Source organism: Salarias fasciatus, chromosome 3 (assembly GCF_902148845.1).
Source record: "Salarias fasciatus chromosome 3, fSalaFa1.1, whole genome shotgun sequence".
NCBI classification, from domain to species: Eukaryota; Metazoa; Chordata; class Actinopteri; order Blenniiformes; family Blenniidae; genus Salarias; species Salarias fasciatus.
In genome coordinates this window covers 15195940-15213046 of record NC_043747.1, presented here as the reverse complement: position 1 = coordinate 15213046, position 17107 = coordinate 15195940, and the positions used below count along the sequence as shown (strand labels likewise).

Below are 17107 nucleotides of genomic sequence, written 5' to 3'. Positions count from 1 at the left end.
TTTGAATGTTAAAAAGTGTCGGAAGTCTTATAAGCAGGTGTCGAAGTTGACGGTTTTGGCTTCACAGTCTGGCTCGGAGCCGCTGCAGCCGCCAGGAAGTCAGCGTGCAAAAGCCGAAATAGTAGTCCAGCACATAACATCCTGTCACACCGCAAGCCGTTATTTTAACACTTACATCGTAAAGCGCACAACACATGACGTGAAACTAAAAAAAAAAAAACACTTTCAGGTGCATCTGCAAATTGTATGCACATGTAAACAAGCTTCGGCATATAATTTACCTGCTGCTTGTTTTTTGCTTCTTATTGAAAGAAGAAACTGGAAAATTAGTCTTTTTTTTCCTCCTAATTTTAGAAGAGAAAATTCCCCATATTGGTGTAAAATATTGTATATATTAATGTATTGATTTTGAAAAACAGAAATATTTGGTCTCACAAAGAGGCCCTCACAGTTCTCTGCTTCCTTCATTTCTAAATTGATTACAGGTACCAGATAAGTCATAAAGGAAAAATCTCTGATTATGTGTGTAAAATTAACCAGCAGGGTCATTTGTTATAAAGAAGCTATTCATACAAGGATCTTTAACAAGGTTCTACCCATTTATGGTTCATTTTATGACCAGAAATTCTGCAAAGTCTTCTCTGAACACACACTCATGCCGCTTTGGGGCTGATTATCTAATAAATAAGTGTTAAATAAGTGTTTGTTCAAAAAGGAATCTTAAAAAAGGAGTATTACTGTGTGTGTGTGTGTGCCCTTTTCTCACCATGCCCTTTTCTTCCAAGTGAGTTCATTCAGAGTTAATGACAAAGACAGAAGGTCTGGACTTTCTGTTTTTCTGTCTTTTACGCTGCCTGAAAAGGAGGAAAAGAGATGTTTGGGAATTCACCCTCCAAATGTAATCTTAGTTACTTCTCCCGTCCAGATAGTGCTGTGTGGCAGTGTGTGTGTGGTGTGTGTGTGTGGGGGGGGGGGGGGGGGGGGGGGGGGGGGGCCAGAGAGGGGATAAATGGGGATGGAGGGGGTCAAAGCAGCGGCGATGGAAGGAACAGTGTGTACCTGTTCGCAGGCCAAGCGCACACAGACAGGTTCATTCAGCCAGCATTCATCATGTCAGCATCTTTTTTTTTTTGGTGTCTTTTCTCCTCCTTTCTTCTCCGTCCCTCCCTCCCTCCCTCCCTGCCTCCCTCCCTCCTCCGTCACCATCAGCTCAGCACCAACACCCACGTGTTCCTTTTTCCGTCACGGTATCTCTCGGCGGTTAAAATGCACAGCGTGTCCGACACAAACCAGCCGCCATTGAGCGTCACCGGAGCAACCAGACAACAGAATTGATGCAGGGAGGGAGGAAGAAGGAAAAAAAAAAAAAGAAGAAAAAAACGGAGAAAAAGCGAAGAAAGGACATCTTTGTTTGAGGAGTTTTCGGGGGCTCGGCTTTAATGGCGCAGAGAAGTGGCTGGAAACGGAGTGAAACAACAAAAACAGAGTGGAGGGTGAGGCAGAGCGTCCGGGACTGGAAGGACTTTTTTAAAAACACAAAACACCGGCACACGATTGGCTGTCTGCTGGGACCAACAGGGAGCGTTCTTGTTTACAGACTCACTGTGGACGACAGTTTAAAGGGTCTTCAAATACGGTTTATTATTAGTTATATATTCACAGACAGCACAGCTGTTTCTATCACACACACACTGACACATTGCTGGGGACTGATTAGTTTCTTCTTTAGTTCGTCTATACATAAAACAGGAGTCAAAAATATAATCTTGAGCTGGAATTAGCCTTTTACTGTTCAAAACAGGACTACCAAACCCTTTTTGAGCAGTTTGTCCATTTCCAAGACCTAAATGGGGTCTTAAACTTCCACTTTTCCGTTCTTTCTTCCAAACCAGTGGTAGTTTTAACTTTTTTTCATGCAGCTGCTCCTCAAACGCAGCCACGTCTCTTCTATGTGTGAATTCCAATCCAGAAACACAAATACAGGAAGAGAAAAAGTCCAGACCTGTCAACAGTGACTCCTGGCCGTCACATTGCCTCGGATTTCATAGAAACAGAAAAGCAGCAGTGCAAAAAAAAAAAAAAACAAAAACAAAGAAAGAGACATGTTTCCCTGTCACTTCGTGAGCGCAGCGGCCAAGTCGCACGTCGCCCTCTCAGCTTGTTAAAAGTATCGTCTGGAGGCCGAGTCCTGTTGGCAAATCCATGCCTCTCTGCGTGTGTGTGTGTGTGTTCAAGTGAAGTGGCTGGCTCCAACCACACTGTGGCTTGAGATGCAATTATGGGATTGTCCATACAAACACACACACACTCTCTCTCTCTCTCTCTCTCTCTGTCTCTCTCTCACACACACAGGGTGGCCCGACTGTAGTAGCACTCCATCTTTTAAAACAGCCGTAAATTGTGAGCAAATCCACTTTAGATGGAAAAAAAAAAAAAAATCGCAACAAGAGATTTCCTGTCGAATCGTCCGCCGTCGATTCTCTTCACCTCGTGTCTGTGATTTTGGGAATTGATCCAAATAAACAAAGCGCAACGTCAAATGTCTCCTAAATTGTCATAAATGATATCGGGCGACCTCAGGGCCAGATTCGGAGGCGACCGCTTCTCTTTGGACACCTTGCTGTACAGATCCTTGGCGCCGCCGCCGCCCCAGCCGTTGTTGTTATTGTTCAGGTTGTTGTTGGAGCCGCCGTGCTTGCCGGGGGGGAGGGGCACCGGCTCCTTCCGGGTGAAGATGCCCCTGCCCGCCCTGGTGGTGGCCACGGGCTTGGGCCACCTGGGCGCCGGCGGCTGCGGAATGCCGCGTCCCCTTCCCAGCTGCGGAGGCGAGTGCCTCTGGGACGGCGTGCTGTAGCCGTCCTCGGCTCCGCCGTGGGGCTCCGGGCGCGCCTCGTCGTAAATGCTCATGCCCAAGCCGGGCGCGCGGCGGCGCTCCCTTTGGCGCAGCCCTCCGGCTCGTCGTAAATGTGCTCCTGTAAGAGGGCGGGCGGCGACGGGGGCCCTCCGCCCGGCCTCCCGGGGGCTTCCTGTTCCTCTTGGCGCCCCGGCCGCCTCCGGCCGCCGCCCCGTTCAGACCCAGCTGCGCTCGTCTTCTGGCTCAGCTCCAGGCTGATCTGGTCGTACACGTGCGAGTACAGGTCGGGCGGCTTCCTGTGGTTGCCGCGGCGTGGAGGTGGTCTCCCGAGGACATCGTCCCCGGCCGGCCGCAGGCGCGGGCGTCGGCACCGGAGCGCTGTTGGTCGGTTCTGACTCTTCAGAGTGTCCACCGGATCGGAGTAGAGGCCGTCGGCGCCGTGCAGAGGGAGGCGGCACCGAATCGGCCGGCTCCGAATAAAGACCTATGTGCTCGTCGGCGTTGGGCAAAGCCCTTCCTGTTCGTCCCCATTACCCCCAGCATCGCCGGAGGCTCCGGTAAACTCCTCCCCTTGTGTCCCGTTCCGCCGATTTGTCCCTTCCCGCCGTTCCCCGCCCTCCCTCCTTCCCAGCACGCCGTCGGACCGAGCCCGGTTTGCTTCCTCCCGAGTCGCCGTCCGCCTCCCGGCTGCTGCAGCTGCTGCTGTCCCCGCCGCTGCCCGCCGCCGGGGCCCCGACCGTCCGGTGCTGCTGCAGCGTGGGGCAGTCCGGGTCCAGGCTCATGGGGCTGCTGACGTGCTGCTCCTCGGCCAGGGCCTTCTGCGACTGGATGGCCTGGTCCACCAGCGAGAAGATCTCGTTGCCTTGCTGGTCTCGAAGGTGAAGTTCCCGGGGCCCGAGTCGCAGCGCCGGCCCGCCTCGAAGGAAAACATCATCTGAAGGAGGAAAACAGAGGCAGTGAAAAAGAGGCTTTGGCATCGTGTCTGAATAAAACCTACGATGGAAAGTCAGGCACTCCGGTGTGCCTGGGAAACACTTCTTTACGCTGCTAAAAAACATCACTTCCTTTTCCAGTTAACTTCAGTTTCAGTCTTCTGACAGACTCTTTTCTCAAGAACTTTGCTCTTGAAGCTCGCAGCTTGCACTCACACAGTCGCGTGTGTGTGTGGTAAATGTGACGCTGTTAAAAGGAAATTACACACAACACTGACATTTTGCAATTAAGTTATAATTTAGATTTTTTTCTCAAATCTTAAAACCTATCAGATTTGACTCAGGTCCCCGATAAGCTGGAGATAACTCAGACCTATTTGTGAAACGGCAGAAATAACTTGACCTTTTAAAACCTTTGACGTGTGGGATTTGCTGCTGCAGTATCTGCTGTCACCGTGCCGAGATCTGATGATCTCTAATGCTTTTTATGCTCGAGAACAAATTTCCAAAGCCCTGCAAATAGTTTAAACTGAGCTGTTACACTGAAGAAAATGATTTGGACCAAATTTTTCAGAACAAGCAAACTATAAAAATAGATAAATGCTTTTCAATAACTTTTTTTTTTTGATACTATGAGCATCTAACTTCTCCAGCTGTTGATTTCAAAGTTTTAAAAACACATAGACATTTGGCATTTTCCATGCAAAATGAACACAGGCCTGTCTCCATGCTTTTGTAAATTAAAGATAATTATTTATCTAAAGTGCTATTATCTGACGTTACATCTTGGAGATGGAAAACATGATGAATCTCGTCGTCTTCCACGTTCGCGTCCGAGCTTATATTAGTTTTCACACGTTGGCAAAATAAACATCATATGCATAAAAACTAGACGAACCCTTTAAAGGTCATGAGTGAGTTTAGTTCTGAAGTCACGCTCTGAAACATCACGGTGACACGGGAACAGCCACAACCTCTCAAAAGCTAAATATACTCAGACACAGTTGTGGCTTCAACCACATTAACACACGCTGTTGCTGTTTGTACTTCCTATGTTTGATCAGCGGCGCAGCCTGAGATTAAATCGGACGAGCGAGCGCTTCCCCTACACACACTTTGCGTTTTCTGAACCCCAGCAGCTGATTTATGTCTACCGCCTGCAGTTTTTTTTTTTTTTTTTGGGTTTTGTTTGCCATTTGTGTGCCTCAGACACCACCGGTCTCTCCCGTATCTCCTCAGCAGCTTGTAGGGCCACACCAGGACGTTCCTCTTCGTCTTTGGCTCCCTTAAGATCAACACGTCTCGTTCGGCTTTCAGCCAGTAGTTTCCTGCGAGTCCGCAGCGGTCTGAAGCCTCTGTGCGCTGAACGCTCACCCAGAACTCGTTCACTGCAGAAACAGAGGGTTGGTTTTTTTTTTTTCCTGTCAGTTAAAACTTATTGAAGCATGGAGCTCATATGCTTTCATTAACTTCATGTCCTCACCCTCCTCTCTGGAATAGTAGATGAGGTTTTCAGACATCTGCAGGTCCTGAGGTCCGCCGTTAGAGTCCGCGGCGCTGCCGCCTCCTCCCTGTTGATCAGACCGAACTGGGTTCATCATCATGTGTTATTGTACATGGGATTTTAAAAAAAAAGAGGAACTGTGGACTTTCCAGTAGTGCCAGTGGAAGAACGGGCTCGGTGAATAGTCAGAGAAATGAAAAAAAAAAAAAAAAAAAAGAGTTGGAGAGGTTCACGTTTCAGCGGAGAGGAAAGGGGACGAAGTCGTCCTCGTGGAAACTCCCTCCGGCTTCCTCTCTCTGCGAATCTGTGTCACGCTCGTGTTTGTATATGAGCATGGAAGTGCACACAATAGAAGTTCTGGACGGCAAGGAGCCCTCCGGGGGGTGGGGGGGGGGATGTGGGAAAATTTGGACGACTTGCATATAAAAGAATTTGGCTGCGTCGCGTCGTGCAGTAAATTCGAAGCAGCAGTTCTTGGGCTTTTTGGTTTTTGCTCAGCGTAAATAAAATGTCATATGGAGGGAAATATTTACGAGAACAAAAGGCTAAAATATTAGTGTTTAAAGTTTATGTGTTTAAAGTAATAGAGTCCTGGAGGGACGGCGTGCGGATACCTGAAAGGCAATGTCACACATGGTGTCCATCCACTCCTTGGCGGCCTGCTTTTCTGCGGCGAACACGTGCGTCTTGTCGTTGGTCTCCACGCAAAACGCCGCCATGTTGTCTTTGGGGCAGCTCTCCATGAGAGCGGGCAGGATGGAGATGCACTCGGACAGGCGGATGATCTTCTTGTCCAGCTTCCTGGTCTTCTCGTTGGCCCCGCCTCCGGAGCCGCCGCCCGAACCGCCGCCTCCGCCCGACGGCGAGTCGAAGAACTCGAGGCGCGCGATGCCGTTCTGGCTGGCGGGGGTAGAGGACGAACCAGTTCTTCTTCCATTTCTGACGATTGAAAAGAGGAAGCGTTACTGGGCTTTCTTCTCCTTTACGCCTCAAGAAAACACATGAATTATAACTGGAAAGCGTCGAATGAGGGGCATCAAACTGCAGTCGCATTTAACGCACTTTCTTTTGGTGCCTCCACACAGCGTCTTGTTCACATGCCAGATCTGCATGTGGTTGAGTTATGAAGCATTTGGGGGAATAAAGACTGAACCACACACATCAAAAACTTGACGATGACAGAGAAGGAAAATGTTAACATCCGAGCGCGGCAGAAAATCTGAGTCAAAACGTGTGCATGTGGTGATAAATCGAAAGCCAGCTGGGCTCACATCGCCGTTTCGTCTAAAATCGAATAATGATAATAAAATGGTGAGCAAACACGTTCTTCGAGGCTTTGAAACAACAAAATTGACAATAGGCACTAAAAGTGGATCGGTGTCAGCGTCTCTGTTCTGCAGGAGGTGAGGAGAGCGTCGGACGGGGAGGTTATTGTGTGGCGCAGGCCTGTAAAGGTTAAAAAGTAGGTGATGGGTTTAATGTTTCTCCCTGCAGCGGGTGAGGAAGTAGCAGCTCACAATGACCTCTTCCTTTACGAGGACAAACCGTGTGACGCCAAACAATGAGGGAAACAGCAGGTGTGCAAAAACCCCGCATCTTCGATACGAATGCCATGACATACTCTAAATACCAAAGCTTGATTAAATCTGTTATATCTAAAAATCGTTCATCCTGGGTCGCCTCCAGAAAGACGTGTGTTGGATGTGCTGTCCCGTCACATTATGCCTCATCACAGTTACATTTCTTCACCGTGTGTGGTGTGTGTGTGTGTGTGTGTGTGTGGTGTGTGTGTGTGTGTGTGTGTGTGTGTGTGTGTGGTGTGTTGTTCGTGTGTTTCCTCTCCATTCGCTGAGCAACAACAAGCCGAGCTTGTGACGGGAAGGTCAGCAGTATTAAAATATTGTAGCCAGCGGGGGGAAAATCCAGCTCGAACACGCACACACTGATCAGTTTGTTGTTCGCCCGATCCAAATTTGACTAATAAATAGCACGTGTAGCCAAACAATGTGTGTTCAGAGCGACAGCAGCTCCCTTAAATGACCTGATTATATATCATTTCATGTACGTGGTCATGAGTATTCAAATCTGCCCTTTGGTGTTTGACTACGGTTCCATTTTTTTCCGTTTAAGTCACTCGGTGCAATGTTTTCATGCACATTTTTTAGCAGACATGCAGAATTTGGTAAGGGAAAGGTCGAAGGAGCTAAAGGTTACTTCAAACAACATCGCTGTGCTGCAGGTACTGCGGGGAAATGTACCCAACAGGAGAGACAGCGGCAGACAACGCGCCGTGATTTTGATTTCACATTATATAGGCTGAGCGCCAACAGTAAAGAGTTGTGAGGCGGCGGGCCGACACGGGCGACGGCGAGTTCGCAGTCCTGATTTGCACACGTCGCGGCGTTCGGCCATGTTTGGAGACACGCAGGTGCTTTTAATGAAGTTTACGGCGGCGGCGGCGGCGGGCGGCGCTGCGCTTCGCTGTAGCAGGAAAGCTGTGATGTTGTTCCAGCACGCGCATAAACAGGGACTGTAAAACCCCGGCAGCTCACGCTCCGCTATTATCAGTTCAGTTACTGACACTTCGGCTTTTTCTGCAGCTGCAGGTCAAACAACACCAAGAGCTGTCTTGGTTTTTATCTCGACAGTTGTAGAAATGAAGCACTCTCAGACTGACTAACTTCTACTGTATGTTTCCAACAGCAACCGTTTTGTGTGTGTTTCTCTGATTCCCGTCGAACTGTGCGACGGCAACAAGTCATAATATGACAGAATTACTAAAACATGCATATTTCTAAATAGTAAAATTGGTCTTTTGACCTCGAAACGTCAAACGACGCCACATTTTGTGTTACTTTAACGAAGAGAAACTGCATTAATTGCAGAAAATTAAAGAGACGTTACTTCATCGGGCTGAACTAATCCGCTTCCACCGCATCGTGTTTTTACACTCCTGCAGTCGATTCTACCTCAAACTTTCCAGCTGGTACGGTCGTCATTTTATTGTATTTCCAAAAAACCCATGAAGAGGAAAGACTTCGATGCACGCTCGATTTTTTTTTTTTTTTTTTTTTAGGTCCCAAAAATCCTCAGTTGTGAGATTATCTTCAACAAAACATTAATATATTCAGTTTTCTTCGGTATAAAAACAAAATATACAACTTCTTAAAAGCAAAACTAAAAGCTGAGAAGATCTTAAGCCATTTGTGTGACCTACATTCAATAACAATAAAGCTTTTGATTCATACGCAGAATGAAAATAGAAGTTATCAAGCTGTTAACCAATGAAAGGAAATAAAATAAAAGTTATTCTATTCTGTTTGACAGTGAGTGCAATTAAAATAAGAAACGCAGGAACCTCTGTCAATGGAAAATGTGACACTGCATTTTTCATCAGATACACTGTGCGTGAGGCCACTTGGTGGTTTCCTGCCGCGGCCCGAAAAAAACATACAAGTGAGGTTAGCTGTCGACCCTTAATTGCCCCTCAGTGTGGATTACGCTGCACTACCCGCCTCTCTCTTTGTGCTCTTGTGTGATTTTAATACAGAATATTATCAATAGAACCTGCTGACGTTGTGGTTTAATTTCATTCACAGTGATATTAAAACCGAGGACACTGCAGACTGAACTGTCTACAAACCTCTGTACGACAGGAAGTATCTGAAAAACTGCAGCGCTCAGTGTGTGTGCATGCCACGAAATTAACTGTCAAATGGGGGCATTTCACACTCGGATTATAAACAAAAACAGTTTCTCCTGCTTCCATCATGCACAAAGGTTTTCTGGATTCGGTGTTTCTCGGTGACAGTCCATTGATCGGGTCCGGATTGCAGAGTTTTTCGTCTTTCTTGTTGAGTATTAGATCGAATGTTGCAGAGATCGTCAGGCCGCCTGAGGGAAACACATGACTTGCGATTCGAGGCCTGAGGCAAAAGTCAGCTTCATTGATTTCTAACACACACTCAGCCGGTTCATAATTCTGCACACACACACACACACACACACACACACACACACACACACACACACACACACACACACATACAGACATTAGAGTGCAACTGCCAGAAAGGACAGGAAATGTGTGGGATTGTCATTACCCAGGATTCTCTGAGCTTCCTTTTTCTACATCCAGGCGTGTCTCAGTGTACATGAGTGTGCGAGTGTGAAGATATACATGTTTGTGAACGTCCATCTGATCGGGTTATTGATCCCCAGTGCATTCTGGGCCGTCTGCAGTCACACACACACACGGTGGAAGTTTCAGCACAAGCACGTCACTGTGCGCTGTATATGTGAACACGGTGTGAAACTGTAAAGACTTTTGCAATAAGGTTGTCACGTGTGTGTGTGTTGGTGTGTGTGTGGTGTGTGTGTGTGTGTGTGGTGTGTGTGTGTGTGTGTGTGTGTGTGTGTCTGTGTGAAGCAGCTGGTCCATATAAGGCAACAGACCGTTATCAGCTGCTGGTACAACGAGTGGAAATTATGCAAATAGGATCCTGACAGAGAGACACTTCCTCACTGCTGTCCGAGAACCAGACAGAAGCAGCTACCACGGTGCGTGTGTGTGCGTGTGTGTGTGTGTGCGTGCGTTTCTCATCAGCACACCAGCCTTTACTGTCAAAAACACTTTCAAAATCCAATACTTTCTTTGACTTTCTTTGAGATTGAATATTTTGTGACAGGTTTCCCGCCGCTCCCCTGCACTGCGGTGCCGTTGCGTAAACTGTTCAGTTTACTCACCAAAAGCACAAAACTGACATTTGTTATCTTCGAGTGAAATTGTTGTTTCCGTTTCGCGTCGATACTCACACTTTTTAATTTCCTGCCACAGCTTGGCTCCTTCCCTTTTTTTAAACCTGTACTTTTACTCACCGAGCTTCACACTCGAACAATAAATGTTGTAAATGAGTAAGTTTATTGGAGGTGTGGAGCATAAATGATGAAACGAGGTCAGTGAGTTTCACCATATTTCTTAACAATATTATTGCTAAAATGTGCTGATTTTGGTCATAATGTTGATATAAATATCTTTATATATCTATTTTAGGGTTATGAAAATTCCTCGTAATACTTGGAAACTGTTTCTTACTGAAGTCATGTTTTCATCGCCACGCTGTGGTAGCATATTGTTTAGTATGTTTTTTCTTTCTTTGAAAACTGCACTTGAGGTAAACATCGTATGAAGTTTGTCTGCATGGCACCTTTTTAAAAGAACACGCAAAAGGCCAAAAACGAAATTCTTTCTTTGTGTTCATCATTTGATTTCCAATTAAGACACTCTGGTTAGAAATGTTTTACATGATGAGTTTAAAACTGCCTTGAAATTGCAAAATAGAAGAAATTTGAGCATGAAATTCATAACACAATTAATAGTTATTAACTACAGCAATGATTTAAAAATATATCTTTTGCCAGCTCTAATCTATTCAAATAAATCCTTTTGTCTGTGCAATGTGGATGCTTTAAAACAAAACCTGTGTGACTCGAACATCGAAAATGTGGTAGGAATGTGGTCTGGATGTGGAGCAGGACTGGCTCTCCCAGGTGTGTTCGTTTCCAGGTTTTCTCCAGGAACTGCGGTTCATCCAGTTCATTAGATTTGTGTTTGGAATGTTCAGAATATATGAATTGAAAAGATGCACGAAGCAGCGAATGCCACAGTCTCCCAGGCCCAGCCTCAAAACACAGATATGGCCGCGGAAGAAATTAAAAGTGAGATGCTGCCGTCCCTGAGAGGAGGAGAGATTTCAAAAATCAGGAGAGAAGAGCTGAAAAATGCACCGGCAGAGGATTTCAGTGATATGAAACTTGAATTAAAGGTACGGAGTTTTGAAAAACGGTGCCCAAAGACAGATGTCCATATATTAAAGAGGCTGCAGGATCCAGACGTCACACAGGAGTAGCTTCAAGTGGCCACGAATTAATACAAGTCAGAGCTTAAAAAGACGGTGGAGATGACAGCCAGATGCGCCATTAAGGTAAAAAAGATGAGTAATTTTCAGCTTGATACTAATAATAATCATGAGCTACTGTAGCGGTGTAGAAAAAAAGACTTGGTTCTTCACAATGCTGCTGGATTTTGTTGCGTCTCTTTCTGCTGAATGATGCAAGACCTGCTTTATTTTCATGGTTAACACTTCTTCTGTGCAGCGTATCACTGTCCTTAATGTATGTGACGCCTCTTCAGTTTCCCCCCACAGTCCAACAACGTGCTTTCAGACGGGGGGCGTCGACTCTGCTTGTGATGAGCTGGTGATCTGTCCAGGGTGTGGCCCGCCTCCGACGTTCTGCCACGGGGGTGAACGACGCCGACGTTCAACTACGAGGAGTGTGTGACGAAAAGGCAACGAAACAAAAGCAGAATCTTTCAGGTTTCAAAACACAGCAAGCATTTTGGGAAGTCTGGTCATTCTCAGAGTGTGTGTGTGTGTGAGTGTGTGAGTGTGTGTGAGGAACGATAAAGTGACCCATGATGTCACTGCTGGAGCATCCATGCTATCTGTCAGGACGCTACGTAACCGAAGTCACTCAGTCAGGAACAGTGTGTGTTTGTGTGTGTGTGTGTGTGTGTGTGTGTGTGTGTGTGTGTGTGTGTGTTTGTGTCACACAGCATGAAAGTGTATCAGAGCGTGTCTGTCCTCATTAAAGTGTGTTAAATGGACACAGAAGAAACAGCAAACGCAGGAGTGTGTGTTTTTATGCGAAAAGGAGTTTTAAAAAGAAAAAAGAAAAAAAAACAGAAGAAGTGTGTGTAGTGGAAAGAGAGGAGGCCCACAGTTTGGACCACAGGGCTGCTTCCCAAACCTCAGCCCGCCGCCTTGTCCACAAAATAGAACTTCCAAACAGAAACACATGCCGAAACAGCAAGGCAAGTTTGAACGACCATCTTCTCTACAAGACCGAACTGACACAACATGTTTTAAATGTCTCGACACTTTATAATAACTTATACAGTGAAACACAGTGCGTAATATGTAGCGAGTATTGAGTACAAATAAAAGAAAATTAAAAAAAGAATGTGGTTGTGTGCCCAGAAGGAGAAAGCACTCGCTTTTAACAGCCTATAAAAGTCCTAAAACTGATGCAAAATGTGTGACTACAGGTCAAACTCTGAGCCTTTACCAGTCAAGAGACCATATTTCCTTCACTATTGCTTTTTTCTTCAATTTCAAATAAGGGAAAAATGATGACTATGTGTTAATTTGTTTGATTTTAAACCTTTTTGCCAGAGATTTGTTGATATAATGCGCCTCTAATATTGTCTTTATACTGAATTTAGGTCAGACAAAATCTGTAACACCTACTGTTTACATTTTTCACTAACGCATATAACTACATTTTTGATTAGATGGTTGAATGAATTTTAAAATAACAGCTATCTTGTTTAATGAATAATCTTTTCTTAACTCAAATGTAGAAAATTTGCGTCACGCTTCATACAACTCAAATAAAGAGTTTAAAAAGTAAAGATACTCGGATTCAGAAAAATGAAAATTTTCGTTTACGGGAGTGACTTCTCGAAAATAATTGACTGAAAAAAGGTTGAACAAACTAAGAAGTGCACAACTGTATCGACATCTAAGTGGCGATGAAGCAATATGTAATTGTGGTTAGGGTTAGGATTAAGGTTAGAAACAAACACTGAGATGTCGCGAACGCCTGCCAAACGTGATCAGTTATTTCCAACGTTTCCACTATAGCTCAATATGAACAAACTGAACAAGAAAGAAAAACAATTTCTGTTCCAAAATCTTATAATAGCTGGAAATAGACATTTGATACAAACCGAGGTGGATTAACCAAAACAGAAATCGCGTCAGAGAAATTTAAAAGCTTAAAATAAGTAGTTGAATTGGTTCTTTTAGTCCGAATACGACGTCAACAAACAAATGAAATAAATCCAACCATAGTACTTTAAAAAGTTCAAAAAATAATATTGAATTATTCACTAAAAGATAGCATCAAAAACACACAAAAACCAAGAAATAATTGGATCTTGTCAACTTTGAGAGGAGCGTTAATAAAATCATCTGTGCTGCGGCTGCTGACTCATGCAAACAAACTTCTTCTCCTCTAAAAAAGGAAAGTCGCTGCTGGCTGTCCTAAAAGCATCGAGATGTCAGTAAATGATGCCTCCGTTTACTTAGCATGATTAAACATGTGCATGTAATTTAAAATGATGACGCAGGAGAAAAGAATAACACCGGAAGACACAAAAAGTGAGCTAAAAGTTGTTGACTTTTTAGAATCTGAGAACTACCTCGAGTTTATAAACTGCATCAGAGTCTCCAGAAAAACCACAAAAGGTGGGATCACAGGACACGCATTTATCTTAAAAACCATCAGACCTAATTTAGTCAGACATTTAGGCCTAAAAACACAACCGGACTGAGTCATTAATACCCACTATGAAAAAAATGACATAATTCTCCCTCAAAATACACGCACAGCAAGGTTTTTACAGAGAATTACACACATTTATGAGTCAAATTACTTCTACTGTGAGACGAAAACGAAGCTCTGACAGTAAAAAACCATTAATCCGTTCAGCAGGTGTTAGATATGAATCACTGACGGAGGAATAGAGTCACCTCAGGGAGTCTGACTCTACTTTATTGTGCTGGCTGAACCGGTCTTCTGATTAGGAAATACCTCAAGCAGCTGCCAACGACAAAATGAAAGTGCGCTTCAAAATTCCATGTGCGCGTTGTTGTGGACAAGTAGACGCTCATGCAGCCATTGGCTTCGGCGCGTTATCGAACGCATCGCCTTTCTCTGCTGCACAAGTCCTTTCAACTCAGCTGCTCTTCTAAAACCAGTCCGACTTCTATCCATCCCCCCCCCCCGAAAATACCTGCCATACTTCGCACAAGGGCTGTGCGTCCGATTGGCTGAGGGAGACGCTACAGATACCTTCACGCTTCAGGGTCGAGTGCAGATAGAGCAGAAATATTTTGGCTCCATGGCATGAAAGGATATCAAAATTAAAATAAGATTTCCTGGTATTTCCATCAAGGTATGATATGACTGTTCTAAAATGGCTCAAATGAGTTTACTCAGTTTGTGGTGCTCCACTCTACTGAATGTTACACTGATTTACATATCAGGAAAAAGAGATCTATGTTACACTGGCTTTATAACCTCTGGTCATATAAACTCCTGATTCTTAAAGGCCGACATCCTCGTGCACCCATTAATCAGAACGGTGTCAGAAGCCAGTCAATCATTATCAAATCCTTATAGCAGGCCGTTCTTTTAGTACATCAAACATCCCTCCAATACGAGACAGCAAAATTCACAAAACTACCAGGTACTAATTCAAGCTGTCTCATAAATGTGTTTTTTTTATTGCCGGGATTAAGACAGGCTTCACAAAACAAAGGTTGTGTTGACATCCGTGCATTGCCTCAGTGTCGAGGCTGGAAATAAAGTGTGTGTGAAAAGTAGCTGCAGCTTAATGTTTTGCATCTGCAACGGCCCTCGCCTCACACGTCACGACACAGCGGTCTGAAAGAGAAATTGGGATGTCACTCCCCTCTTGAGTCACTTTTTCCAACCACTGTGTGCGTGTATGTGTGTGTGTGTGTGCGTGTGCATGCATATGTTCACTGACAGCTCGGACAATTGCATAATTCACCCTGCAAAAAAAAAAAAAAAAACCTCACACCCGTTTCAACAGCTCCAAATGAGCCGCCGCTGGCCGGGCTTCCTGTTCTGCTCTTTTCGAGCCGTGATGCTGTTTTTGTCCCCCGTCAGGCCGCTTCTGTCCTCCACAAAGATAACACATCAGTCCGCTTGTTCACTTTCTGCTGAATGCAGCGCATAAAAGCCATTGAGAGTGTGTGTGTGTGTGTGTGTGTGTGTATGTGTGTGTGTTTGGGGGTGAGTGAATGCTTATTGTGGAGTGGTGATTTCAGGGCAGGAAACGGGGCCAGAGTGTTTTGTTGTTCCATGTCATATGACCACAGAGAGACAAAGACCCTCTTACAAATCCTGTAAGACTGTCTGAGTCCTTATCTAGTGGCAAAGGCACAGAAACAAACACACACACACACACATAAACAGAAGTGTTATCACTGACATTTAACAATCAGAGGCTGACTGTGACAGTCCTGAACGAGAAGTACATCTTCCCTCTCTCCATCTTACTTGATGAAACAGATTCAATCCTCGTCTTGTATCTAATGGAAACTATAAAGCACAGCTGGAGCAGTTCAGCTGCAGGTTTACCCCCAAAACCGCCACATCAAAACAAGATGAGTGGGGCAAGCAGCCCCTGTGCAGGTAGAGCAGGCCACTGGACTGCTGTGTGATTACAGCCTGTTTATTTGTCATGAGATGAAACGTTCCCATCTGGCCTCAAGACGAAAGTTGAAACTGCTCGTGTGTGAAATAAATACTGACCGAGACGTAGAATTTCACACTTAACTCATATTCATTCCTACAAGCAATTCAGAGTTATCAGTAAATGTCACATGCAATGCACAGGGAGATCATGCAAACTGCACACAGAAACTGCTGAGGCTGGACTTGAACTGTGATCAGCTTAAGCCTCAAACATTATTCTGAATCTTTGACTGTTGAATCTTATTTACTCAAATGAAATCAAGATGAAAAATGAAAGTGACTGTTCTTTGTGCTTCACTCACCTTCCCAAACTTCTGATGCTGCACATAAAGCTGTCCCTCCTTGACGTGGGTGTCCATTCCCCCCTGGAAACACACAGGAGCCCTCCTCCCTCCACAGCGGTCCGGACTTCAACTTGACAGAGGGAAAATGACTTCTTTCAGGGTTTATTAATCCTCTTTTTCCTTCCTCCTTCTCACCACTTCCCCCTCCTCTCACTTCCGCCCTCAGCCTTTTACAGTGTGTCTGTGGTGTGTCGAGTCTCTCATGGTGTAAAAGAGAAGCTCCGAACACACACACTCTGTCCTGATAAAGCTCTAATGTCCGAAATGAAGTTTGTGGGCCGCCTATCTGTCGACTCTCTCTCTCTCTCTCTCTCTCTCTCTCTCTCTCTCTCTCTCTCTCTCTCTCTCTCTCTCTCTCTCTCTCTCTCTTGTAAAGTTCAACCTCACACAACACGTTTCCTCTCCGGATGTGTCCCTCAAAGTAAAACATAAAAGTGCAGCAAAGCCACAGCCACACATCTGAAATGTACTGTGCAAAATTAAGGCTGTAGCCATTTGTTTTGCCTTTATTCACTGGGTTTAATTACAACATTCCTCATCACCTTTCGATGTTGTTTCTAACTTTTTGCTACAAAATTTCGTTGTGTGTCAGTATTACTTTGTTTTAATATATTTTCTTTATCTCCACGTCAAGTCTTGGAGTTGTCTTGTTTCTGAATTGTGCTGTATATATAAGTCATTCCTCCTTCACTTCTTGTAGGTTTCTTTTTTTTTTTTTTTTTGTCTGGATATTGCTTGACAAATCTTTTAGTTGCACCAAGCCTCCTTGGGTATTCCAGCATTTAAGATTTCACTAATCTTGAAAAAATAAATAATAATAATAATAATAATAACTTTTTTGCTTTTTATTAATTTTTGGTTTGGCTTAGTTTTGTTTAATCATGTCCTTCTTGTTGTCATTTAATCAACATCATTTTAACTCGAACACAATTCAAAACTAACATCCTAAACGCTGTCAATAAAACGCACTTTTATTTTGGCACCGGAAGTGAACACCTCTGTGTTGCGTGCCGCGTGCGGCTTGACGCTCATCCGTCCTCGCTGGAGAAGCACCGAGGCGCGTGGTGCGCGCGCTGAGCCGTTCCTCTCTCGCGCCCTCCTCCCACCTCCTCACTCGCAG

General features: G+C 44.9%; 1 protein-coding gene across 1 annotated transcript; it reads right to left on the bottom strand.

The window, feature by feature from the left end:
• Positions 1–2284: 2284 nt before the first annotated feature.
• Positions 2285–16296, bottom strand: LOC115384599 (docking protein 1-like). The gene is given in 13 exon segments (XM_030086853.1): positions 2285–2927; positions 2930–3308; positions 3310–3384; positions 3386–3458; positions 3460–3497; positions 3499–3722; positions 3725–3788; position 4900; positions 5003–5174; positions 5270–5357; positions 5905–6198; positions 6200–6229; positions 15946–16296. Coding segments are annotated over 13 exon segments (1887 nt in total). The 5' UTR covers positions 16003–16296; the 3' UTR covers positions 2285–2535.
• Positions 16297–17107: the final 811 nt, after the last annotated feature.